The sequence below is a fragment of the Crinia signifera genome, chromosome 4 (genome assembly GCF_055691185.1).
Source record: "Crinia signifera chromosome 4, ASM5569118v1, whole genome shotgun sequence".
NCBI classification, from domain to species: domain Eukaryota; kingdom Metazoa; phylum Chordata; class Amphibia; order Anura; family Myobatrachidae; genus Crinia; species Crinia signifera.
In genome coordinates, this window is record NC_139220.1 from 91607676 (window position 1) to 91633562 (window position 25887).

The 25887-nt window shown below is 42.7% G+C and overlaps 1 protein-coding gene across 1 annotated transcript in view; it reads left to right on the plus strand.

Moving 5' to 3' along the window:
- Window positions 1–25887, plus strand: part of ERGIC1 (endoplasmic reticulum-golgi intermediate compartment 1) — a 121979-nt gene that overhangs the window by 51012 nt on the left and 45080 nt on the right. Inside the window, exons 4-7 of the mRNA XM_083181990.1 lie at window positions 11775–11869; window positions 14424–14548; window positions 16660–16764; window positions 21479–21539. Of these exons, the coding sequence (XP_083038116.1) occupies window positions 11775–11869; window positions 14424–14548; window positions 16660–16764; window positions 21479–21539 (386 nt within the window). The remainder of the gene's footprint in view (window positions 1–11774; window positions 11870–14423; window positions 14549–16659; window positions 16765–21478; window positions 21540–25887) is intronic.

Consider the following 25887-nt stretch of genomic DNA (forward strand, 5'->3'; position numbering starts at 1 on the left):
CTCCCTCGCTTCCCCCCCCTCTGCGCTCCCTCGCTTCCCCCCTCTGCGCTCCCTCGCTTCCCCCCTCTGCGCTCCCTCGCTTCCCCCCTCTGCGCTCCCTCGCTTCCCCCCTCTGCGCTCCCTCGCTTCCCCCCTCTGCGCTCCCTCGCTTCCCCCCTCTGCGCTCCCTCGCTTCCCCCCTCTGCGCTCCCTCGCTTCCCCCCCTCTGCGCTCCCTCGCTTCCCCCCTCTGCGCTCCCTCGCTTCCCCCCTCTGCGCTCCCTCGCTTCCCCCCTCTGCGCTCCCTCGCTTCCCCCCTCTGCGCTCCCTCGCTTCCCCCCTCTGCGCTCCCTCGCTTCCCCCCTCTGCGCTCCCTCGCTTCCCCCCTCTGCGCTCCCTCGCTTCCCCCCTCTGCGCTCCCTCGCTTCCCCCCTCTGCGCTCCCTCGCTTCCCCCCTCTGCGCTCCCTCGCTTCCCCCCTCTGCGCTCCCTCGCTTCCCCCCTCTGCGCTCCCTCGCTTCCCCCCTCTGCGCTCCCTCGCTTCCCCCCTCTGCGCTCCCTCGCTTCCCCCCTCTGCGCTCCCTCGCTTCCCCCCTCTGCGCTCCCTCGCTTCCCCCCTCTGCGCTCCCTCGCTTCCCCCCTCTGCGCTCCCTCGCTTCCCCCCTCTGCGCTCCCTCGCTTCCCCCCTCTGCGCTCCCTCGCTTCCCCCCTCTGCGCTCCCTCGCTTCCCCCCCCCCTCTGCGCTCAATCGCTTCCCCCCCTCTGCGCTCCCTCCCCCCTGCTCACCCTTGCTCGGTCTCTACTCTCCTCTATATTTCTCCACTTTCAGCACTCCCTCCACTTTTTCACTCTCTCCCTCTTCCGCTCCCACCCTCTGCGCTCCCTCGCTTCCCCCCCCCTGCGCTCCCTCACTTCCCCCCCCCCTGCGCTCCCTCGCTTCCCCCCCCCCTGCGCTCCCTCGCTTCCCCCCCCCCTGCGCTCCCTCGCTTCCCCCCCCCCCCTGCGCTCCCTCGCTTCCCCCCCCCCCTGCGCTCCCTCGCTTCCCCCCCCCCTGCGCTCCCTCGCTTTCCCCCCCCTGCGCTCCCTCGCTCCCCCCCCCCCCTGCGCTCCCTCGCTTTCCCCCCCCCCCTGCGCTCCCTCGCTTCCCCCCCCCCTGCGCTCCCTCGCTTCCCCCCCCCCCCTGCGCTCCCTCGCTTCCCCCCCCCCCCTGCGCTCCCTCGCTCCCCCCCCCCCTGCGCTCCCTCGCTCCCCCCCTCTGCGCTCCCTCGCTTCTGCGCTCTGCTCTCTCCTTCTCTCTTTCTGTGGCCCATTTATTATTGGATCGTATATGAAATCTGATGTGAGCGGCATTTGAAATGGGATCCTTTCTGACAAATATATCATCCTGCAGGAACAGGCGGCCTCAAAAGGATAGCATTGACCACTGGCAGGCCCCGCTGATTGTTACATCTGCCCAACCTGCAGTGTACATGGTTTTGCCCATTTTGAGAACAAATTTGTACTGCGATCAGATCTGAATAAGGGCCAATGGGCCAGATTCTCTAAGCTTCAAAAGTGATAAAACGGAGAGTGATAAACAGCCAGCCAATCAGCTCCTACCTGCCATGTCACAGACTGTGTTTGAAAAATGTCAAATAGGAGCTGATTGGCTGGCTGTTTATCACTCTCCATTTTATAACTTTTAAAGCTTAGAGAATCTGGCCCAATGTCAGTTAACATGAGTTAATCACCTGAAAGACAAATGTGTAGATTGCAACAGAGAAAATACTCAAAAGGTGCTTAATGTACACCATTAAATAAGTAGTAGGGGTATGTACTCCTTATGTAGACACTCAGAATTTCAACAAGGGTGTTATGTTGATAGGGAACTTTTTGAAAAACCATGGTAACATATGCATAATGCAACATGGTAATTTATATCTACAATGTTAAGGTCGACAGTCTCCATGTCAACATTACAGGTTTAAAATTAGGATTAGGGTTTTGCTGAGGTTATGGTTAGGGTAGAGTTTGGGATCTACTAGTAGGAAAATGTCAAAATTCCATACCCTGTCAGGAACTGGAATTACAAGCCTACTGCTATATTTGTATGTAACGACATTGCCAGGATTACAATAAAGACTTGCGTTTTATGTTTGCTGGAATGCTTACGTCACTGTAAGGCAAACAACGTAGTACATTACCATATTTGGGCCCCATCTGCTGACCAATGAAGATTTGCAACCTTTTTTCTATATGCTAATTCCGGACACTTGGTTTATTGGCAAGGTAGTTGATGATGATGATTTTTTTTAAATTGACTACATGTTGTCTTATGTAAAGTAATACAATTGTTTCGGTCTAGTAACATAAGGTCATGTTTAATATTTACGGTCTTTAATAAAAGAAATGCATATCTGAAGTTATTTGCACTATTTTATTCCATGTTCACTGTATTCCATGGCTCCCTAATCTACTGTCTGAGCAGTTTAATGTAAATTATTTGACTATCAAGTGAGTCTATTCATAAGCAGCTTACTTCTTGAGCAAATTATTAGACTGCAAATCCATTTAAAATAGACCAGTTTTCTGTTAACTCCACACTTACCCTCTGTGTGGTGTAATCTTGACAAGTTGCAAACGTTCCATCTCTGCTATCACTCGTATATAACAAGAATCTATAATGAACTAGAGATGAGGAGTTGGAATAAAGGTGGTGGGGCAAGAACACTGTTTATGGGGCGCTATTGGGGTGGAGTTGGCCAGAAGGTTTCTGGCGGGCTTGAGTCTTTTAGTCTTTCTCTTGGTCTATGAGTAGACAACTTTTTTTTTTTTTTTTTTCATGTCTAACGCGCTACATAATTATACTGCACATATACACATATTCCAATCGCATGCGATGCAATCGAGACCTAGTTCAAAAAGCACGGGCTGCACAGACTTTGTGCTGTGTGTTGGATACCGGTACACCGCACCCTTGCACCGTGCATGGGCACCTTAAGGGATGGCCAGTTTTTTCTTCTCTATAGTCTGTGTGGATTTATTCTAGTGCTTTGACTGTTAATACACCTAAGATCTAATCTCAGATTTCTTTGATACTGCACAACTATATACTAATGCAATCTAATAATTGTCCCATTTGGTGACCTACATATAAAAAATATATACTTTTTAAAGCCACCAACATGGCCATCTTTCAGCAGAACTAATGCGGAGAAGGGAACAACGGAGTAACAAAGTGAATACCATTTTCACAGTGTATATTGATGAATACATCCAACAGCACTGATGAAATGAAGACTTATTACAGTTAAAGTACTATTTACACAAGCAAATAAGTGTCTGGTGGGATGTGACCACCTTTGAAAATGACATAAAGCATAAGATCACACCCAGGGTATTAAGGCCAAGGGTTTTCCATTATTTTGATCTAGTAACAGAGAATTCAAAAACAGAGCGAAGTCAAATTTTGGAATTGTAAGAAGAAATTAAGGGAGTATGAATCAAAATACAGAAAGGCAGACTTGACTATGGCCAAAATCAGGTTTTTAGGTGGAACTCCAAAAAGAGTAGTTAGAACAATGATGCAATACATTGCATAATGATATTTCCACAGACCAAAAATCCATGGGCACAGAAGAATCAGGCAATTTCTTTAGATTAAAGGATAATTTACCCTCCCACAAATCCAGGGATTTTTTAGACTCACCTCCTAGAATCCCACTGGATCAGAGAATAGAAAGAGAAAAATTTGAAGGGGGCAGAAACAACCAAAACAGAGGGAAATGGAAAGGATCAAAATTCCCAGATATCAAAGGACACAAGGAAAATGAGCAATCGCACAGATGAGAAAACCGATAGATTGATTTATAGTCCACTTATCGGATCGAGTCCTAGATAAATGGCATAAACAATTACTCAGTAAGGGACTTACATTCTCACCGACAACACATTTTGATCATTTTTAAATGGGAAAACGGATATATGTTTATTTGGAAGGGAATTCCTATTCAGCACCAAATGTTTTTTTTTTCTGTTTGCACCCAAGAGCTGTAAAGCCTCTTTCAGCCATAATTATTCAGCATCATCCTGGGTCACAGAGTGCTGGTTGATGCTGGGGGTTACCCCTTTCATAAATAAGTGATTGACCAGATTATTCCAGTGTTGTCACCTTTCACACCGGACCCAGGGCTTCCGTTATTCAGTAGGCACTTGGAAATTTATTTATTTGTTGTTGTTGTTGGTAGTTTCTTATATAGCGCACACATATTATGCAGCGCTTTACAGAGAATATTTGAACATTCGCGTCAGTCCCTGCCCCAGTGGAGCTTACAATTTATATTCCCTACCACATGTACATGTGTGCGCACACAGACATTCTAGGGTTAATTTTGTTAGGAGCCAACTGGCCTACCAGTACAGTTTTTTGGATTGTGGGAGGAAACCGGAGTACCCTGAGTAAACCTACACAAGTACCGGGAGAATATACAAACACTGCACAGTTAGGGCCATGGTGGAAATCGTTCCCATGACCTCAGTGCTGTGAGGCAGTAATGCTAACCATTACACCATCCTTACTGCCCGATGAAGTGCTATTTTCCCCGGCCAATAAGTTTCTTTCCCAGGTCATCAAGACCCAGATTTTAGATCTAAGCCAAGTCATCCCCACAGGAAAAGCCCGGCTAGCCTGCATGGTCGGGGACCTGAGACTCTCAAACCGGGTAGACCCTTTCAGAACTAAGCGGCATACGAGATGATGTACGTTCATGCGTAAAAACTTGTAGTTCAGGTTCTTATTTGCAATGGATATTAATTAGACCCTATGGGTGAGAATTAATAGGATGAGATATTCAGAAAGTGAGATATTTTGTAAGAAATCTCCAGTTTTTTAAAGCGGCAATCATTAACACTGCAAAACCAGTTTGATTTTTGATTGCCGCTTTACAAAAAAACTGGAGATTTCTTCCCAAATCTCTCACTTTCTGAATCTCTCATCCTATTACATTTCATCCAAAATAACAGCAGCATCACTTAGCAATTGCACACACAATATGATTTCCTTTTGTCTGAGTTTTGTATATGGATCTTTTGATCTTTGAAGTAGGGATGTAGCTGTACAGTATGCGTGAAAGAAAAACAAAAGGTATTTTATCAAGGTAGTTTTACAGCACTTTCTAAATTCTTATGCTATTACACTGGTATGCGTTTTGATGAAGGTAAATACTTTAGATGCTTGACCCATTTTAATACATTCCAAATCTTAAATTTCTCGTGCGTTTAACATCCTGTTTAAACAAGCTCTTGTGTTAATTGTGCGATTTTGTCATTTATACATAACTAATAATTATGATGATGATCTTTGCCGGTTACTAATAGTTAACATATTGTTGATATTTATATTCTTTTTTAAAGAACCTGTGCTTGGTTATCTTCAATGTTTTTATGTTACATTTATCCCTGCTGATTAAAGTTGTAGATCCCCTGACTGTGATCCGATTTTTAAGGTGTTGGTTTTTTCCCCCTAATACCACTTTTACAACAAAGATGTCGGGCCGCACCCAGGTTTTTGGACTCCACCACTACATCGGCGCCCTCTCGGCATAATGCCGGGTGGGTTATCAGTGACACACAAGGGGCAGGCCCAGCACACGGAAAAGCTGCTGCACTGCTCCCAGCCTCTGTCCATGAGGTGAATGAATGCTGCATACAGGCATCTATTTACCTCCTCCCCAACTCTGCTGCTGTCTGTAACGAGGGTTACCTGTTTACATGACCCCTGACTCAGGGTATGCCCTCTATCCAACAATGAGCATTGCCATGGTTGGATTTCCGGGAAACAGGTTCCAAGTCCCGACCCGGAGTGGCGCTGCAATAACCTGGGTTAAGGCGCTGTTGTAAATGGGGTATTAGTGATAATTTAAGCAGCGACCAGTATTGATGGTGCTAGTCCTCTGAGCTGTCATGATTTTCTAGTCTTTGGGGCCGATTCAGGATCGCTCCTCATGATCCGAATTCAGCCCCAGCCCCGATGGCCGAGGTTTGGCAATGTGCATTTCTGTGCATGTGCAATCCCCGGAAGCGAATGGCTTTGGTGATTTTACACACTTGCCGGGCAGTTCGCAGGAGGGAGGGGAACTACCAGCGTTTTATGGGCATCCCAATGTAAACGCCGGGTGTTTCCCCTAGAAACGCAGGCAGGCCGATGCCTGCTCGGGGCGGAAGGCTGACATCACGACCTTCAGCACCCGCCCCATCTTCGGTGGTCTATTGAGGAAATACTTCTGTTTAGACTGACTTTTTTATTTTATTTCGGAAGGCAGGAGAAATTATTTTTTTTGTCGAATTAACCCAGGTCACTACTTGGTGTAAATGGGCTCTAGAAAAAAGCAGAGGCTGGGAGCAGCCCAGCAGCTTTCTTGGGTGCTGGGCTTGTCATAAGCGTGTTGTTGGCGCCACAGAGCTCCCAGCTGGCGGATTTCCAAGTGCCGTCTCAGGACCTGCCTCCACTGACTTCAGCTGCCCGGCATTCTGCCAGGTGTGAACGGCAGTGTAAAAGGGGTCAAAAGCCAGGTCGCACTCTGGTTGAAGCTGGGTCCAAAAACCCAGGTGCGATCTGGCCTTTTGGTGTACAATGTTGCCTGCTTCATGGCAGCAGATGAGTGCACAATTGGTGTATGCAGTCAACAGTGTATGTAGTGATTGAATGCTACACCTGTACACGGCATCTTGCTCCTCTCTAGTCAACACCTTGGCTTCTTACTGTGCCCCAGCCATCTATTCTACTGCGACTAGCATGCTCTTATGGTGACTCTGGCATCTAATGTCTTCTGGCTGGGAGGATGGACTAAATGTGCTGGTTCTTTTTTTACATGAATTTTATAGGGTATTTTCGTAGACCACATAGTAAAATGCTTGTTATGTTACCGCCATGAGAGGCTATGGGGGTTATTCAGTCCACCAAACCCCGCCCGGCGAACGACCCCCCCCCCCGCTGCCCCGTCAAAGTGTGGCTTCGCCGAACAGCTGCGAATGGATGTTTTGCATAAACATCCATTCGCATAGCTCGGGTAACCGCCCACATCTTTCGATGGTCACCGACCATCGAATGATGTTTAGCGTGCACGCCTATAAAAGTGACTTTTCAGTCACTTACATTTGCGTGCACGCTAACGTGGATATGGGCGGGCAGCTGACATTCGGTGATGTCAGCTACCTGCCCCCCCCCCCCCCCTCACACACACACCTGCGTCACTACCATGAGAACGCCCAGCGTTCTCATGGGAATGTCCATGGAATGCTGGGCGTTCCCATATGGTAATGGGGCAGCCCGGCGCCCCCCACCCACGCACCATACGCCTGCACATGCGCAGATACCCGCATGCGCAGACGTGCAACATCGGTACTGCGTGCAAATGCACGCAGTACCGATGAGATCTGAATAAGGCCCTATGTTTCAGTCAGTTATTCATCTACAGGAGATTTTACCAAATGAAAGTAAAGGGGTGTACATGCGGGCAGGCTGCTGAGTGCACTAAGCGATTTTGACGTTGTGTGACCATAGGCCAAATACACACATACGTGCGGCTAGTCAAAATCGCAGGGCCAAATAGCACCGCATGTGCAAGGCTTATCTATGGTATAGGTACAGGTGATGGTCCACAATGAGACAATGAGACTCTGGGCCCTAGTGTGGGAGTGATTACACAAAGGGACTATTTTATCAATGCATCATCGTTTAGAAAGGAACAATGGTGATACTATAATGTGTCACTATGCAACATCTGAGGCACTTACAATGGCAAGTAGCTTTAGAAATGGCGTCACTTCATTATTCTGTTTGGAAATCAAAATACAGCTTCTAATGACTTTTTTTGTTCCTTGCAACATGTTTCCCCTAACATATTACTTACGTCATGGGGTTCCTAAGCTTGGTATGGTAATTAACAATACTTATTAACAGTGACCTACTTTCCACTTGATAATTATATATATTTTGCTTACACCCAAATGAAGCGATGAGCATGTAAATGCAATGTTCACCGTGTTACGTAACACCTTTTGTAGAAACAATTATGCATAAGGTAAGCCCTCTTTATGCTAGGTTTCTAGTGATGACCCAGTTATGTATGGGTCTTAAAGTAACAGTGCATTTTGGCAAGGGTGTGGATCATTGGGTCGACAAATGTAAAAGATTGATATGCGTTTTTCACATTTTTGGTGTCGGCAATTGTCCACATGGACCCCCAATTAGTGTAACGTGGCTCGCCATGCTGCGGGCTTTCTGCCTTGCTACACTCTGCACACTTTTATGATTTCACTCTATACTGATATGGATGGAGAAGTAAGAACAAGTTGGTTTAAAGAAAAAAAATCATGAAAAACTAATTTTGACCATTAGCATTATTCAACCATTTGTCAATGTCATCTTATTGCATGCGTTTTTCACATTTTTGGTGTCGGCAATTGTCCACATGGACCCCCAATTAGTGTAACGTGGCTCGCCATGCTGCGGGCTTTCTGCCTTGCTACACTCTGCACACTTTTATGATTTCACTCTATACTGATATGGATGGAGAAGTAAGAACAAGTTGGTTTAAAGAAAAAAAAATCATGAAAAACTAATTTTGACCATTAGCATTATTCAACCATTTGTCAATGTCATCTTATTGCATGTTGAAATTTTTTCACCATTTTGACCTATTGCCTGTCAACCTAGATACTGTCTACCTATCAACCTGAACCATGTTTGCAGGTGGCTTACTGCAAGGTGCCCAGTAGCTCCTTGAGTTTCTGGTATTGAAAAGATGGGTGTAACACCTGCAGTAACCTATGTAGCTACATGGCCAGCTGCAAATAAGCCATTTGCTAGAATGGAGATCCTGATCCTATTTAACATGTCTGATAGAACGTCACCAGTTTTGGTGTAAAATGAAAGTCCTTTGTGGAGTTCAAATTAGTGTTCCCTTCCACATAGCAACGAACAGTGTGCTGCCTTCACATATGTTATTCCTTTCCTCAATAAGCCTTTTTGAAAGGTAACCTTGTTTCTGCACTGTTCCTATAATTCAGAACACCCTACTAAAGCCATACTATGTAACCTACAATCTGCCCATCTTCTTTTTTCCTGTGCATGTTGTTCCTGCCGGTCTCTATCTATAAACCCATGCACCTTGGCAGAAATGGAGGTGCACTTGTGTAAATTGAGGCGCATGATGGGTCCAGTACTGGGTTTCTCAGGGGGTTTCGCACTGGTTCTAGTTAACAGATCTACAGTGTTTAGATAGACAGTCAATATGTCTATCCCAATAGGTCGACAGGGTCAAAATGGCGACATAAAAAAATCATGAAAAACTAATTTCGACGTAGTCATGAGTCTACCTTTAACTGGCATGTTTGTACTTCACTATCCACTTCACCATCCATGTTGGCATAGAGGGGAAAATGTAATGGTATGCTTTGGGCATACTACGCGTTACACTACTTGGGGGTCCATGTCGACATTGATACAAATACAAGTGAAAAACATGCCGACTTTTTCATGGGTCTACCTGTTCATGTTGACCTTGTTGACCTTTTGGGGTAGACCTATTGACGGTCTAATCCACACCAGAGTCTGAGTTGACGTCACAGGTCATTGTTTTCTTCAAGATTTCTATATTAGAGTTTTTAGACATCTTAAGGAACATGTTATAGTTGCAATTTGCACGAATCGTGGAAATAAAAAATAGTTTAGTTAGACTAAATAAAGCCCTTTTACTTGCACTGTTATAATGCCCCACTTCCTTGTAAAACTATGCGCATCCCATCCCCAAGGCTTATTTATCATGAACAATATATTGTATTTAAAGCCATACATGGATCGCTGAATTTCAGACTACATAGGAGATAGGACGATACTCAAAGTACTGTACCATGATGTATTTACAGTATCTGCCAATCCGTGAACTGGGATTTGTGCTGAGTGAGTTCTCTAATGTCCTGATTCTGAGTTGGGAATAATAAATAGGAGCAAGTTAGTGATATTTCCAACACTGAAATCCTAAAGTGCAGTGTAAAAATGAAGCTGTCCCGCATTTGTGGCTACTTACAAAAGCAGCCAATATGTACTCAAGATGCAAAATAAAGTATATAATTACAATCCCTACATTGTAATATGGTTTGGCGAGTTTCTTTATTTCCGACTCAGATTGTATAGGTGTGGACCCAGCTTAATTCTGTTTTCATTCATGCGGTCGATCGAACCTACTCCCAATTGGAACATCTCCAAACTACAGCTGATATGCATGTACACACCTCTACAATTTGACTTCCTTCCTAATACCATACTATACCATATACTTTGGTTGTTCTATTTGTGTGTACAACTTCCATGAAAATATTTACAAAGTTTTGGTATGACCTGCAGATGAGCTGGCAACTTGTTTCCTATAAAAGGTCACACAACTATGGAAGTATATTAGCCAATGTTGAGAGTATCACAGTTGGTTTCTTCTCATTCCTTTCTCTACATTCTTGTGTAATGTTTTCATTCTTACTATAATTTTCACTGACCCAGATTATTGATGCTAATTACATTCTGAGTAATAATTGGAACACGCCCATTTCACCACCCCAGATAGACCTGTGCCAAAACTGCAATTTGCATTTATCCTGTTAGCTGCAATGTTATATAATTGTTTTCATTATCTGCACCCTACCTATGTAATGAAAGGTATTCAAGTACATTTACATTAAATAAGTACACATCCAGCACAATCACACATGGTCATGTTAATCTATGATCTGCTAACTAGAGGTGCGTAAATGACCCTACAAGATAGATGTGATCTCATGTGCACAGTACTGTTAAAATGCTCACCATTTGAAATCCACAGCATTTGAGCAGGCCGTTATGCACAGACCAGCTCAAGTGCTCATTACAAAGTATAAATCTTACAAGTTACAATAAAAACACTATAAAAGCAGGCATGTGAATTCCCAATGCTGCCAAAGAACTAGGGATTAAAAGTGTTGTGCACAAAAATGAAATTGCGATACTAGCCACGAGAACACATGGGATCAGGAGATTATTCGGGATCCCATGTACCAGATAATGGGGCAGATGTATTAAGCCTTAACAAGAGATAAATGCAAGGGCGATAGAGAGATAAACGTCCAGCCACTCACCTGCTAACTGCCGTGTTACAGGCTGTGTTTGAAAATAGTCAGTAAGGAGCTGATTGGCTGGACGTTTATTTCTCTATCACCCTTGCATTTATCTCTTGTTAAGGCTTAATACATCTGCCCCAACGAGTACTAATCCGGCTGTCTAAAATTGGGTGCATTCAACCTTAATTCATATCATCTGTAACATGATACACTGTGGTGGGACTGAATGAGTCTGCAGACTCTGAAACCGCTTTCACACTGCAAAAAAAATAACCTGGGTTCACACCATAGTGAGGAGGCAGCAACCGCTCCAAGCGCTGCCTCCTCTCCCCCCCCCCCCCCCCCCCATGACGCTCTGCCACCCCTATGACATCAGCGACCCAGAATTTATGAATGTGAAAGGGGTGGTTTTAGAGTTTTAAGTGTTTTTGTCTGCTTGACCACTGTGTATATTTTAGCCCTGCTGGCACCGTTCTTGTACAGGCTCGGCCATCCTACTGTATGTCAGCTTATCTGTGAAAGAGTTGCTTTGTATAAATTCGCTGCCAGGTCATACCTTGTCCTCTGTGGAAGCTGCATGAAGAGGTTCTGAATTAAATGTACAATCCGTTTTTACCAACTAGCAGAGCTATACATTGCAGCTCCTCATACATTGTGTCGTTTCTTTCAGTGTTAACGAGCTGTATGTAGATGACCCTGATAAAGAGAGCGGAGGTAAAATCGATGTGCACCTGAACATCAGCCTGCCCAACCTGAACTGTGAATGTAAGTACATGAAATGCACAAGGATTATTATTATGTAATGGTGCTGTACAGCACAGAATATGGGAATTACTTCTGGTAAGACATGCTCCATTGACCTGTTACTATAAACTGTATAGACTTGAATAATATTATGTAATACCTGCCAGAGTACTCTAAAATTAAAATTTCCATCTAAGAGACATGAACATTAAAAATGTGGTGATAACAATAAGTGTAGCGGTCTACAGTATGAGCGTCTAATCACATACCTACTGTAAATCTGGAATAATACTGAATACTATAAACAAACTATCTTGCTTCCACCCAAAGTATTATATATGTGGGCATAAAAATACAACAATACTACTGTATAAGGGACAATTCGTACACTGATCATGGTAATATTTCAGGTGTTTAAATGTGCCCTATAACCTATATATACATACAGTTTGGCAATGGAAGGTGTGCAACTCCATAAATGATTAAATGTGCCTTATGATTAAATGTGCCTTATTGTCTTACTATCAGGCAGTTTTATAGTGTATGCATACCAACCATCCCGGTTTTGTGATTGGCCGGGGGACACTACATTACAAGCAAAAGGGACGTGATGCAGACATTGGGGGTTATTCAGACCTGATCGCAAAGCACTTTCTTGTTGAACTAGATGCATTGCAATCTAGTTTAAAACATTGCACTGTGTGTGTGTGTGTGCCTTAAGGAATATTACCAATAACTAAGTGTTTTTAAGTTTAAGAAGGAACTGGACACGTGGGCAAGGGATTCTATGTACTGTAGCTGTGGGTTTGGTACTATGATTACATATTGTAATTTGGTTCCTGGTCTGTGGGAAGTCTGGCAGCTGTTGTACTTTTGTGGTTACACCTCTCAGCTGGAAGGTACAGATATGTACAAAAACATACTGTACAGCACACCCCCTCTAATGACCTGACCAACGTCGGTGACCTAGGAATTGCATTGTTAAGAAGAAAATGATTCCAAAGCAAAACTTTTCCTAGCAGGGCGCCCAGTACGCTGTAAGCGTACAGGACTATTCTCTGTAGCAAAATCGCATCGCATTGCATTGCATTGCATCTCATGGGCCATTATAGAGCCATGCGATATATTTTTTTTTTTTTTTTTTTTTTATGTCATTTATTCACTACTCTGTTGGCCCTAGGGGATCGCATTGAATTGCATTGCACCTCCCGAAAAATTGCTTGAGATTTTAGAGGGGGCGATGCCATGCCATTAGCTATACACTTGTATGACATACAATGAGGTTTCACTTTCAATGTGGACCATTTTTATAAAAAAAAAAAAAAAAAAGTTGCTGCTGATCTACCCAGTGAGGTAGCTCTATAGCAGTCCAGGGTGCCCACTGTTCTCCTCTTCCCTGTAATCCTCTGTAGTGATAGAGCTAGGTCAGCCCTTTAGAAGTGTGCGTGGTTGAGAATTGAAGCAACATACGATAGTCACTAGTGTATCCAAATGAAAATTGAAATGTATTGTATGTGCGCCTTTTCTTTGCTACCTGCAATTTCATAAGCATGTACAGTGTCCAGGATTTACCTTACTCACAACTAATCATTGTTAATCCGCTGTGCATACATTTTCCAAACCTGATAATATTCCCAGCTATAAATCAATGTATACAGTGTGTGTGTGTGTGTGTGTGTGTTAAGCAAAACCAAAAATAAATAAAAGCAAAAAAATCCATGTTAACATAATAATACACAAAAGGGGGTATTCAAATCTGGGGTCACGGCTGTCGAGCTTGCTCAACAGCCATGACCCTGTCCCATTCTCGGTCAGCACGACCGAGAATTTGCAGGTAGGATTCAATGTCCTGCCTGCAGTGGGGCGAGAAGTGGACATGGCCAGGAAGAGGTGAGCTGCAGCCGAAAGCTCAACACTTCCCGGCCGTTCTTGGAAGAATGAGCCCGACTGCTTGTGTAGTCGGGCTCGTTCTGCCAAGCTCCCCTGTTCAATGCTGTGGAGGCATCTAGCCCATCGGGTGATGGTCGCCGGTGATTGAATACCCACCAAAGCCAACACATTTTCAGCACAATAAATGAATGAATAGACAAATGGTAATTCTAGGTCCCTTCTGCATTAATTAAGACTGAAATGCTCCATCATGTCTACCAGTGGAGCAATTTAAGCGCCCTATTGCCTCCCCTTAATGTTCATTGTGCGCGATTGATCCTGTGGGTTGTCTGTGTTGCCCCAGGGTGCTTTATAAGGACCCTTTGGCCTGGAAACTGGCTGGTTGCTATTACCAGAGCTGATTGCTGACTGATCGACAGCTATCCTATTTTTAAAACGTTTCTCTGTCTTACCCATATACAATAAACCACATCAGCTGGTAAATAACCTACTTTTTTATTGCAGGTACGCCTATGGTATTTTCTCCCTGATTGTAGATGAGCATATATTATATTAGCTGCTTCTTCCTGATGTTTATTGCGTCCTCGTTGCCGCACCTCTGCTTTGATATATAATAATCTGTTTGCCAGTCACTATCCATGCATGAACTATTTGCTGCTATTCACAATTTTTTTTTTTTTATTAGTGGTAGGACTTGATATTCAGGATGAAATGGGCAGACATGAAGTTGGCCACATAGATAACTCTATGAAAATTCCACTGAATAATGGCAATGGTTGCCAGTTTCAAGGACGTTTCACTATAAATAAGGTATGGCACTTATTCATTTTTTATTTTTATTTTTTTTATGCTCTAAGCGCCATGTTTGATAAACAAATTATTCCTCTTTTACAATAGGATTGTCCCTGGAGATTACTGTAGGATTCAGCCTTTGCTGTGGTAGAATGATGGCTTGCCTAACGCAGCACTGTCTTTTCCATCCAAAACTATGTCACCTTTAAACTGTATATTTATAACATTAATTAGATTCTGTAACAATGAGGCAATTTAGAGTTCTTGACGTAATCCCTGTCTGTGCTGAAGGTTCCAGACACTTTGCCTCTAATAATATATGTGGGATGGCTAATTATGTATGAATGAGATGTTTAATAGTACACAGAACATGTATGTGGGTTATGCGAAAGCCCATGGCATAATATGGGTGGGACAAGATCAACAAAATTGTACAACGCCCCATAGAAACTAATTACTGTGTGATATAACAGCCGGGAGAGTTTGTAGTGGTGCCAGCAGGAGTAAATCACAACACGTCACTCTCAGATGGATTTTAAAGAGGAGAGTGTGATATACTCCACATTCCATACTGTTCTGTATAGGTAAAATCTAAAAGTGTTTTACCTGCTATGGCTTTCTCCCTTTTTGTATTCGCTGGGTCATTTCCCTGTTTCAATGGACTATTGCAGGGCAATGGAACAGTAAGCCAATGTGGGCAATATTTTCCTTTCTTGATGATATGTCCATTCCCAGCCGTCCACATCACAAGCACAACAGTTCTTACACACAGCAGTGCTATCCTGGCTATAAGGGTTTTTTTTTTTTTTTTGGAGGGGAAAAAATGTAATGCATAAAAGAACTAATGCAAAGAAGGAAAATACACATCCAAAGAAATGTTCATGGGAAAAATGACTATTATGTACGTATGCAGAGTTGTACATCTCAAGATGCTGTACATGTGCAAAATATCTGCCTATTAACAAGTATATATACTGTTAGGTGGCGGTCTGTAGGGGTTGCTCTTACTGAGAACAGTCCTTTCTACCCTAGTCCCAGGCATAGATATCCATTCATTATGAATACATTACAGGTTGAGTATCCCGTATCCAAAATGCTCGGGACCAAGAGAAATTTGGATAACGGATTATTCTGTATTTTGGAATATTTTAATATTTTAATGATGTATTTTGAAGTATCTTGCATTTATGCTGTATAAACACATCAAACTCATGAAATACACACAAATATATTTTATTTGTTCATAAAACAAGGTTTCAAAACCTGAAACAAAATTTGTGTACTATCTCCGATATTGACTTTGAAGGCCAAGCAATAATTTTCTTGTACATATATAGAGCCAGTTACATATCATGTCCTCAGTAGTGCTGGTACAAATGTCCCCAGTGAGTTTTTAGCAAAAAAAATATATATATTTTTTTCACTTTCTGGAATGTATGGTTTTCGGAATAATTTGGATAACGGATATTCGGATACGGGATACTCAATTTGTACCATCTACATTCCTACAGGTGTCCAGTATGTTCTGAGATGCACATTGCGAATCCTGCACAAGTTGCATAGAGTGCACGTGATCTTAAAGCTGATTAATTATTTCAAATGGGACCACCAAAAAAACCAAAAAAAAACACCCACACTTTGTTCTGACATGAATTATGGTGGTGGGGGTGTTAAGGGGGAGGGTTTGAAATATTTATATATGTTCATCCATTCTCCTTTATACAGGGGAACTGGTATTTTATTTTACAGCCATGTATGAAATCAAGACCTAATGGACTGGTCCTTCATTATGGCATTCGGTCGACAGTGTCTAGGTCGACACCATATGGTCCACATTGACAAGGTCGACACAGACAAATGGACAACAGAAGCAAAAAGTCAACATGCCTGACATGAGTTTTTGTTTTCTTTTTGCCTCTGATTTGGGTTACATTTGCGGAAATCTACAAGTAGACATCAAAAAATACATTAAAACCTCTTCATGTGTCACCCTTTTGCTTGTGTCGACCTACACATTGCCGACCCTTTAATATCATAACCCTTCACTATATAGACTGTTGAAAGTGTTTGAATAATTCAAATTGTTTTTATTTCAATTTGATTGTGTTGTGTAACTGTTTGTTAATTAGGTGCCTGGAAATTTCCATGTGTCCACGCACAGTGCCACGGCTCAGCCACAGAACCCTGACATGAGTCACTTCATTCACAAGTTAAGCTTTGGCGATTCTTTACAGGTGGGTGATCCGATAGCTCTTCCACTGTTTAATGCTTCATAATACATAGGTGTTTTTAGGCTTGAGTGAATTAGTAGTCTAGACGTAAATTGCCAATTCAGCCAAACGTAACAAATGAAGACTTTTTTTTTTTTTATATGGCTGTAACTGGTTTCATCTATTCAGACAAGCAATGTCCTCATCACGGGTCTACCTGGCTATATAGGGGAACTGCCTTTTTAGGAACTGGTCGCATTCTTAAAAATCTACAAGCAGTAGATTTTAGTTTATGTGCTAAAAGGTCTCTCCCTTATGCTAAAATGAGACCTAACACACTTTTTGCTTTTTGTTCTCGCACGTCTAATGGTGCATACACACGGTTAGATGTGAAAATAGATTTTGATTTCTACTATATAGTCTTGCCTAGTCTTTTCGATTTTCACTAAACGTGAACACGCATTGGGATCGAATATGCATCGACTGCTGCTAAAAGCATTCAATGTAAATTTGATTTCTATTCGATTTTCGGCACTCACCAAGTTTTTATAGGAAGTAGTATTAAAAAAAAACAAAAAAAAAACCCCACACACTAGTAAGCTCGCTCAAAGCAAAATCTTTTTTTAAATTTAAGTATTTGATTGGCCACTGGGTGTCCTGTTAATTTAATTTTACTTGGGGTACTGTGTTTTTTTTTTACTGGATATTGGGTGTTGCTTTTATTATTTCATTGGGTTTTGGGCACTGTTTATTTCCTAAGGTACTGTGGCCACTATTTAATAATTTAAGTGCTATAATTTAGTGCTTAAGGAATGGAGTATCATTATTTTTAATACGCTGGTAGCCATATGCAGCATTGCCAGAGAAGCGCACTGTATAGCACTGGCCTTGTAAAAAAAGATATAAAGCTGGTTGTTTTGCCATGTGGTTTGGCATGGACAACATGCGGTTTGCAAACCGCAACTCATCGGAAGTGATTTTAGTTTTCATCCTACAAATCCGCAGGATTGTAAGTCCCTGAGTTTGGAGCTGAAAACCTCATCCTATTTACAGCTGTTTACAAACGTATTAGCGAATCTCCCCCAACATTGCACCAGATTTGGGTTAACAGCTTATTGCTAATAGTCTTATAATTAATAGTAAATGAACACACAGTATGCGGCTTGCATGCTTTCCATTTCTTTGAACCATGCAAAATCTCTATCTGCTTCGCTGAGAGTCTCCATTTTTTTTAATGCTTTTAATTCAGAGAATAGTTTATTGTGATAATCACCTGGAAGCAATTGCGTCAACAGAACAATGTTGGCAACTGCTGTTAGGGATGTGGTGAAGCCTAGTAATTAAAGATGCATTTTTACTTCAAGTGAGATGATCCACTTTTAATTTTCTTACATCAATAGGAAGGAGTCTGATCTGACTGTGCTTTGTTCTTGTGGACGAGGATGAGCTCAGTGTATGATCTCACTTAGTGGTTGTTTATTGTGTCATGTGAATTGGCCAACTGTTATACCCACCTTGGAACACTCGCAGGCAGCAGTACTGGCTTATTGTAAAACAATTGGCAGTCTCCCAATTGGGCATGGTGTATAGGAAATTGTCACCCTATATTATAGTGTAAAAACAAAGGTAAATTATACTAAGCGTATAATCAGGCGCAACAGATCTTAGTAATAATAAAAAAAATATTATTAAAAAGACCACCGCTTTTATAGTGCTGCTCCCAAAAGATAACAATCTACCAAGAAAAAAATATTTAAACAATAAGAGAGTGCACTGTGTTGATCTAATTAAGAGTTTATTAAATAAAAAGTATATAATTAATCAGTTAAAGACATACACACAGAATATATCTATATTCAAAGAACCAGTTCATGAAACAATTAGATAGTTAGGGGGTATTCAATGAATGTCGTGCTCCCGCAGCCATCTCCCGACGGGGGGAGATGGCTGCAGGGCCCTATTCAATGCTGTCTTTCCCGACAGCATTGAACAGGGGTTCTTGGCAGAACGAGCCCGACCTCACAAGCTGTCGGGCTCATTCTGCCGAGAAAAGCCAGAAATAGGCGAGCTCTCGGCCGGAGCTCATCTATTTCCGCCCTTAACTCGCGGCCACGCCCCTTTCTCGCCGCTCGCCGGGACATTGAATCCCGACCGCCGAGCGGAAGTCTAGCAAAGCGAGAATGGGAAAGGGGCACGGCTGTCGAGCTGTCGATTCCGGAAATATGCTTAAGTATTGTGGAGGATATATCCTTTTAAATATAACTCTGCTTTGCTTTTCTTTAATTCACATTAGCGGCAATATATAACGTAATGTTCCTTCTATTAATACAAGGATAAACTCAGTTTGTGGTTATGATGATAATATTACCAGCTTACATTACTTGAAAGTGCAGTGAAGGCAACCACTTATAAGCCCGCTTCCACCGGCGTGTCTCCGATGTGAGGGGAGATGGTGCCGGGAGCAGACACAGTGGTGTCGGAGGTGTTGATGAGTCCTGCTGACAACCAGCGTAGCTCCGATAGATTGGGAGCCGGCACTGGGGACTGGCTTGGTCAGATTTCCCTTAACTATATAATTATAAGGCTAAATAGAAACTAGCCCTAGGTCTTTTTCCATCAGCTGCACTCTCCCAAAAAGAACTCTGGATCCTCCAAACACCCTTCTTCGCATTTCATTGTGTGTTTGAGTAGCAAAAGCTGTCCCTGCTGTGGTGAATGGGCAACGACACCTGCAGCTGTCATTATCAATAACTGCAATTGTCAGAATGGTCAGTGCTACTTGACCATTCATACATTGGCCTCCATATTTTGTCATGCTATATTGAAGGTAGCAAGGGCACATAGCCACCCTTTTCTCCTTCATTCATGGGGAGAAGTGGTATTAATGCTCATAACTGGGCCAGTACCACATTTCCCCCATAATGAGCCTTGATACGTGCACATTACAATCATGTTGTTCCATCATTTTTGATAGGCTGATAACTAGTAGAATTATAATATGCCGACCACAGAATTAAAGGGTAGATGTATAAAATCCTGGAGAGAGCGGTAAAGTACCAACCAATCCGATTCTGTCATTTTGCAAGCTCTGCTAGGGAAAATGAGTTCTGTCCTGGATGGTAAATCTCCCATCATCTATATATTACAATAAAAAGCTGATAAAAAATAGATGTCATCAACGCTGACTCCTCCCACCAGTGTTGGTAATACACAGTAGAGAGTGAAGGGGAGAGAAGGTGGTCATGGTAAAGTCTTGGGGAGAGAGAGAGATGGAAATAAACAAATACGAGCTAGCCAATGCCAAGCTTTACAGCTAGTATCCATTATAAGAGTGATCTAATTGATCTAAAATATTTTTAGGAGGGATAATTCTAACCTTCCACTAGTTAAAAGTTGCACATTTTTTGCACTGCACCTACATAGTGGAAGATGTGAGGTAGGTTTGCTTTATAAGAGGATTCTTGGCATTTATTCCCACTCTTACCAAGCAAACTCAAGGACTATTGAATCTAATTTCATCATCCTCTTCTTTCTAAAGTGTTCCAAGGGTTCTACAGGAACATAGCAACATTACAAAGTACAAAAGTCCAGAGTAGTTACATACATGAACACTACTTTACAGATCTACATAATTAAAATCTGCATATTACATAGCAACATGAAGGGAGCGTTAAAACACCATACACACTAGATGAGATGGCAAAATATATCACTCAGAAGGGCCCTTCTGTGTGATATCTTTTACCATCTCATCTAGTGTGTGCACGCAATATCATTAACGATGCTTGCTCCTGTGCATTGTTAATGACTCCTGCATGTACAGCAGGGGATCTCGTCATCACTTCCTTCCCCGTCGGCATCAACAAGGGTGTATTGCCGATGCCAGTACAATTCCAGGTCCCCACCACCGATATCGTTGTCGGTGGAGATTGCCGAATATGTATGGGGCTTTTGACTTTACATATAAAGGGCAGTGTTTAGACACAGTGGTGTTATTGCTGCATACAGTGTATTCCAGGGCTGGGCAACACCGGCCCTCCAGATGTTAATGAACTACACATCCCAGGTTTCTTTGCATTAGTTTTGCTATGTGGCCATGCTGAAACTGATGCAAGGCATGCTGGGATGTGTAGTTCATCAACATCTGGAGGGCCGGTGTTGCCCAGCCCTGGTTGTATTCTATACTTGTAAAAATTAATTGATTCTGATCACCTCTTCTGTTTTTATATGTTTATATACTTTCACCCACTGATATTCTATTTCTTAATTAATAATGTAAGTGGAATTTGAGGACTATGCTTCTTTGGGTGATATTCAGTGGTCCCTGCGAGTGACAGCGAGGGGAGTTTGTATGGCGAGAATGGCTTTTTTTTGGTGAGGAAAAGCCATCCTTGCCGTCCAACCCCTGTGCCGGTGCACGCTGTATGCAATGTTCCAGGGAAATCCTCGCTGTCAGAGGACAGTGAAAATTACCCAGAACTATGAGGTTCGCCGAAAATGCAGCAGGCCCACTGCATATAGCAGTGAGCCTCGCCGTTTTGATGGGCGCACTCGCCACTTGCACCTCGCTAAAAAGAACCAGCGAGGTGGAAACAGCGAATTAAGAGGGGTCAGTTGAATACTGACCCGCGAGCTATCTGCACTACTCGCCGTCATAACTCACCTAAAGGCATTGAATGTACCTCAGTATGTTGCCTTGTTTTTAACAGAAGATCCTCTCATTTGTGATTTCTTCTAGATTACAAACATTCATGGTGCCTTCAATGCTCTGGCAGGAGCCGACCGACTTTCTTCCAATCGTATGTACAGTTTACGACAAAATTCACAAATTAAAATTAGTAGTTTAACTTGAATAATGGGATCACTTCACATGGAAGAGAAACATCAGGCTAAATATGTTAGTGAAGTACCGTATATACTCGAGTATAAGTCGACCCGAATATAAACCCAGGCACCTAATTTTACAACAAAAAAACAGGGAAAACTTATTGACTCAAGTGGGACACTCACTCGAGTATAAGCCGAGGGGGGCTTTTTCAGGGTACTTGTGTATTTTGGCGGGGCCCCCGATCTCCATCCCGCAATGTTTTAATCGCATTGCAAGAAAGAAGGTGAAAGATTGTATAAGCACCCTAAAGGGTGCTTACAATGTTAAATGCACTCCCACGCCACCCCCCACTATAAACGTGAACCCGAAGCGTGGCGAGCGCAGCGGTACGCGTCCTCCGACCTTTTCATACCCCCACTATCCACGTCGGCGTGGAGTTGAGAATAGAAAGTGTGGCGAGCGCAGCGAGGCGACGCAGATACCGGTGAAGCCCGCGAGGGGACGCAGATACCTGTGAAGGGATCCGCGTCCCGTCGCGGGGCTCGCCACGCTTCGGGCTCGCTGCGCTCGCCACACTTTCTATTCTCAACTCCACGCCGACGTGGATAGTGGGGGTATGAAAAGGTCAGAGGACGCGTACCGCCGCCCCTCGCGGGCTAGCTGCGCTTGCCACGCTTCGGGTTCACGTTTATAGTGGGGGGGTGGCGTGGGGGTGCATTTAACATTGTAAGCACCCATTAGGGTGCTTATACAATGTTTAATCGCATTGTATGCCATTTACAATGTCATACAATTTAAAAATTGTATGGCATTGTACAATATCGCGCAATATCGCGTCGCATCGCATGCCTTATGGTATGCTACAATATTGCGCGATATCGCATACCATCGCATGCCTTATGGTATGCGATGCGATGGGCGCCGCCAAACTACACAAGTACCTTTTTCAGCATTAAAAATGTTCTGAAAAAGTAGGCTTATACTCGAGTATATATGGTAAATCATGAAGGCTTTAGAATTTTCTGTATTTTTTTTTTTCAAGTTCCAGTGAAAGAAAATCTTGTTAAAAATATGTAGGCTTGTGATTCCCAAACTTCTGGAAAATGACAGAGCTGATTGGCTGGAACTTTGGGTCCCATTTTTGTGCAAAATGCAATACCAGTCGCATATTTCTGTTTAGTATCGCTTCAATACTAACTGATATGCAGATGGTATTTGGCATTAATTACCTCTCTGGCGAGGTCCAGCTCTGACTCCCCCCACATCAAAATCCTCTGCTCTGCTGCTGGCATCCTAAAATTCCCAGCGTCTGGCTACTAAGCCATGCATGTGGCATTCAGCATGCGCATGAGCATAACTTCTTCACCCAGTGGAGACTCGCCAATGCAGGAATCTGGAAAGGCAGAAATGGGGACTGTACCCTATAGAGATGGCAAGAGCTTTACAGCAATGAGGTGCCAACAATGTGGACCGTACTTCTCATGCCTTGTAGAGATGATACAGGGACAAACAGCTGTGAACTTAGTTTACCACGGTTTGTTGAATAGTGAAAGGAGGACAAACCCATGTGGCTAGTACTAAAGCGGTTTTGTATTGTTGGTAAATAGGGCCTTTTATCTCCATCCACATTTTCACTCTCTAAGGCTTAGTATGTCTGCCCCATGTATTGGCACCTTTTGACTACTATATATTTACTCCTCCCCTTAGCACAGTGAAAGCTGATAGATGATGATAATCTAGTACAGCGGTTCCCAAACTCGTTAGATAGTAGTTAAGGCTGAATAAAGATTTGCGTCCATAGAGTTCAATCTTGGTGATCGTGTATGATCTATTAGCTTCATCCCTTATTAGTACATAGTGTATTCTGATATACACTTCTGTTTGGAAGAAGACAGTTTCACCCTCAGCAATTTCTCAGCTTTGCAGGATCTACTGTACTATTGAGTATTTGAGTAATTCTTTCCGTAGTCTTCTTTTTCACCTCTATGAATTTTGCTCTGTCTTTTTGGATTTTTATAGCAAAGTATGGGAAGACTGAAATCTTTGCTCCATTGGACCTTTTAATCGGGCTAATCGGAGTATTGTGTCCCGATTCTGAAAGTTCTGAAAGTTTAAAAGTTTTATAATCAACGTCCGTGGAGGAGCTCCCGGAGGCAGTGGTCTATCTGAGCTCTTTCAATAGCAAAAAGATTTGATTCCAAAATTTTCCTTAATCCATTTCTCCAAGAATTTTTAAGCGTCTGCCCTCATGCTCTGGTTGCCCAACGAGTCTCATGTTGTTCCTTCGTAATCTCGTAATCGGATCATTTGTATTTTATATCACGCACTTGGTCTGATAGGGTATTAACTTTCGCAGCTAAGGCGCTATTGCTATCTTACTTTTTAGGGGGAGGGGATGCATGGGATTTGACCAGTGCACAGGTTGGAGGTAGAATAGATTTTAATAGAAGATATCAGGTGTCCACAGTACAAAAAAAGTATTTTGTGCTAGTAATTCTAGCGTCCTTTCAAATAATAAAGGTTGTGGAGGTGCTCCCTAGAGAGTATAAGAGGTATGTTGAGAAGGAAGGGAAAGACTCTCTCTTTGTCGGGGCACTCTTTTACGAAAAAAATTTTTTAACAGTCAAAGAAAGTGTTATAAGTTAGACATCAGGAAGACTCAGGGGAACCCCAAAAAAATGTTAGTGGAAAGATTTTTAGTGGTACATTACTTGCGTTTGTATATGACAAAATTTAAAAAAAGATTCTTTATTAGTTATTAGTTAAAACTAAGCACTAGACATAGACAAAACAATGACACAACCAAAACAGATACAAATAACATAGAATGATAGCTGAGCTCGTATTGGAAAACACCCTCTGGTGAGTGGGGCCAATAGCGGTACGTTCCTCGTAGGAAAGGTGGTCCCTAAAGTGGGAGGTGCTAAGGTTCCCACGGGGGTCACAGTCCCCAAAAGGAAAGAAGGATGCTCTTCCAAATTTATCGGCTCCAGTATCAGTAGTTAGGATAGGAATCAAAAAATGAAACAATGTAATAATCACTAGAAACAAGCACTACACCAATATAAAAGTTTTTTTAAGGTGTAGGGTAGCGGTATACTATATCTATCTAGACACAGAAGTTATTACGTCCTATACATGTCTATAGTGACCATACATTGTATAATTACAGATAACCTATGTTAGTTATACTATAGCACATTTGCATGGGTATCAATACGATACAATACTGCTGTGTTGAATTCCTATCCCTTGTAATTCAGCATACATCTGTATGGTCTAGGGAAAATATACTTTTATCAATAGTGCAGATGAGTGCGTCAAAATAGTACAATAAAAAGTCAATCACACAGTTAGTAGAAAAAAGCGAAAATATAGCTATTGTAGGCAAAGGTAGCACTGTCTCCTCTCCCCCTAAGATATGATTATCAGGAGAGAGAAAAGAGGAGACTGAGTAGAAAAAGAAAAAGAAGAGGAAGAAGAAGAAGAAGGAGAAGTGGAGAGTCAGAAAAATAAGATAAATCCGATAAAGGAAGAAAAAGAGATTGGAGAAAGATCAGAAAAGGTGTTGGTACCTCAGAGGTGACAATTCACCGACTTTATATACCTATAGCAGGCTAGAGATGATGAGTTCTCGCAGTGAGGTCTCCCTCATCTGTTACTTGTCACCACTCTGCCTGCCAGCTACCATCTATGATAGATGGGCCTTTTAGGTATTGTGGGAAGTCAAAAAACCCGCGCTCTCTGATATTATCCCACAGGACTGCTGCTGCCCAGCTATTGCTATCTTCCAATTTTGAGACCTGGTTCTCTGCCTAATTAATTAGCTTTTTGACATCTTTAATATCTTGTCTCAGAACTAATATCAGTCTGTATATCTGTAATTTTTTTCTGTTCAACGTAGCTTGCTGCAGTTTATGGCTTCCAAAACTCATTGCAATGTGATTTCAAGAGTGGCATGGGGATAACTGCCCTTAGCAGGTGTCGTTTGGGGTGTAGTAGATGGAGTCTGTGTACTATTACCTGCCTGCGACTGGGCATACTTTTTCAACCGTGCCGCTGCAGTTGCATTTCCTGTTTTACCCATGTCAGTATTTATTTATAAATGCCGTTATCAAATATTTGGGGTTTCTTAATTGCCGGGGCAAGAGTAAAGCCCCCCATACACGGTCCGTTTAACGGATCCGTTCTGTGCTGAAACAGCACACATCGTATCGGATCGCATCCCTTGTGTGCGATCCGATACGATGTTTACCTAGTACAAAAAGTATGTGCAGCACATACTTTTTGTACCGTACTATGTGATGCGCGGGAGCGCG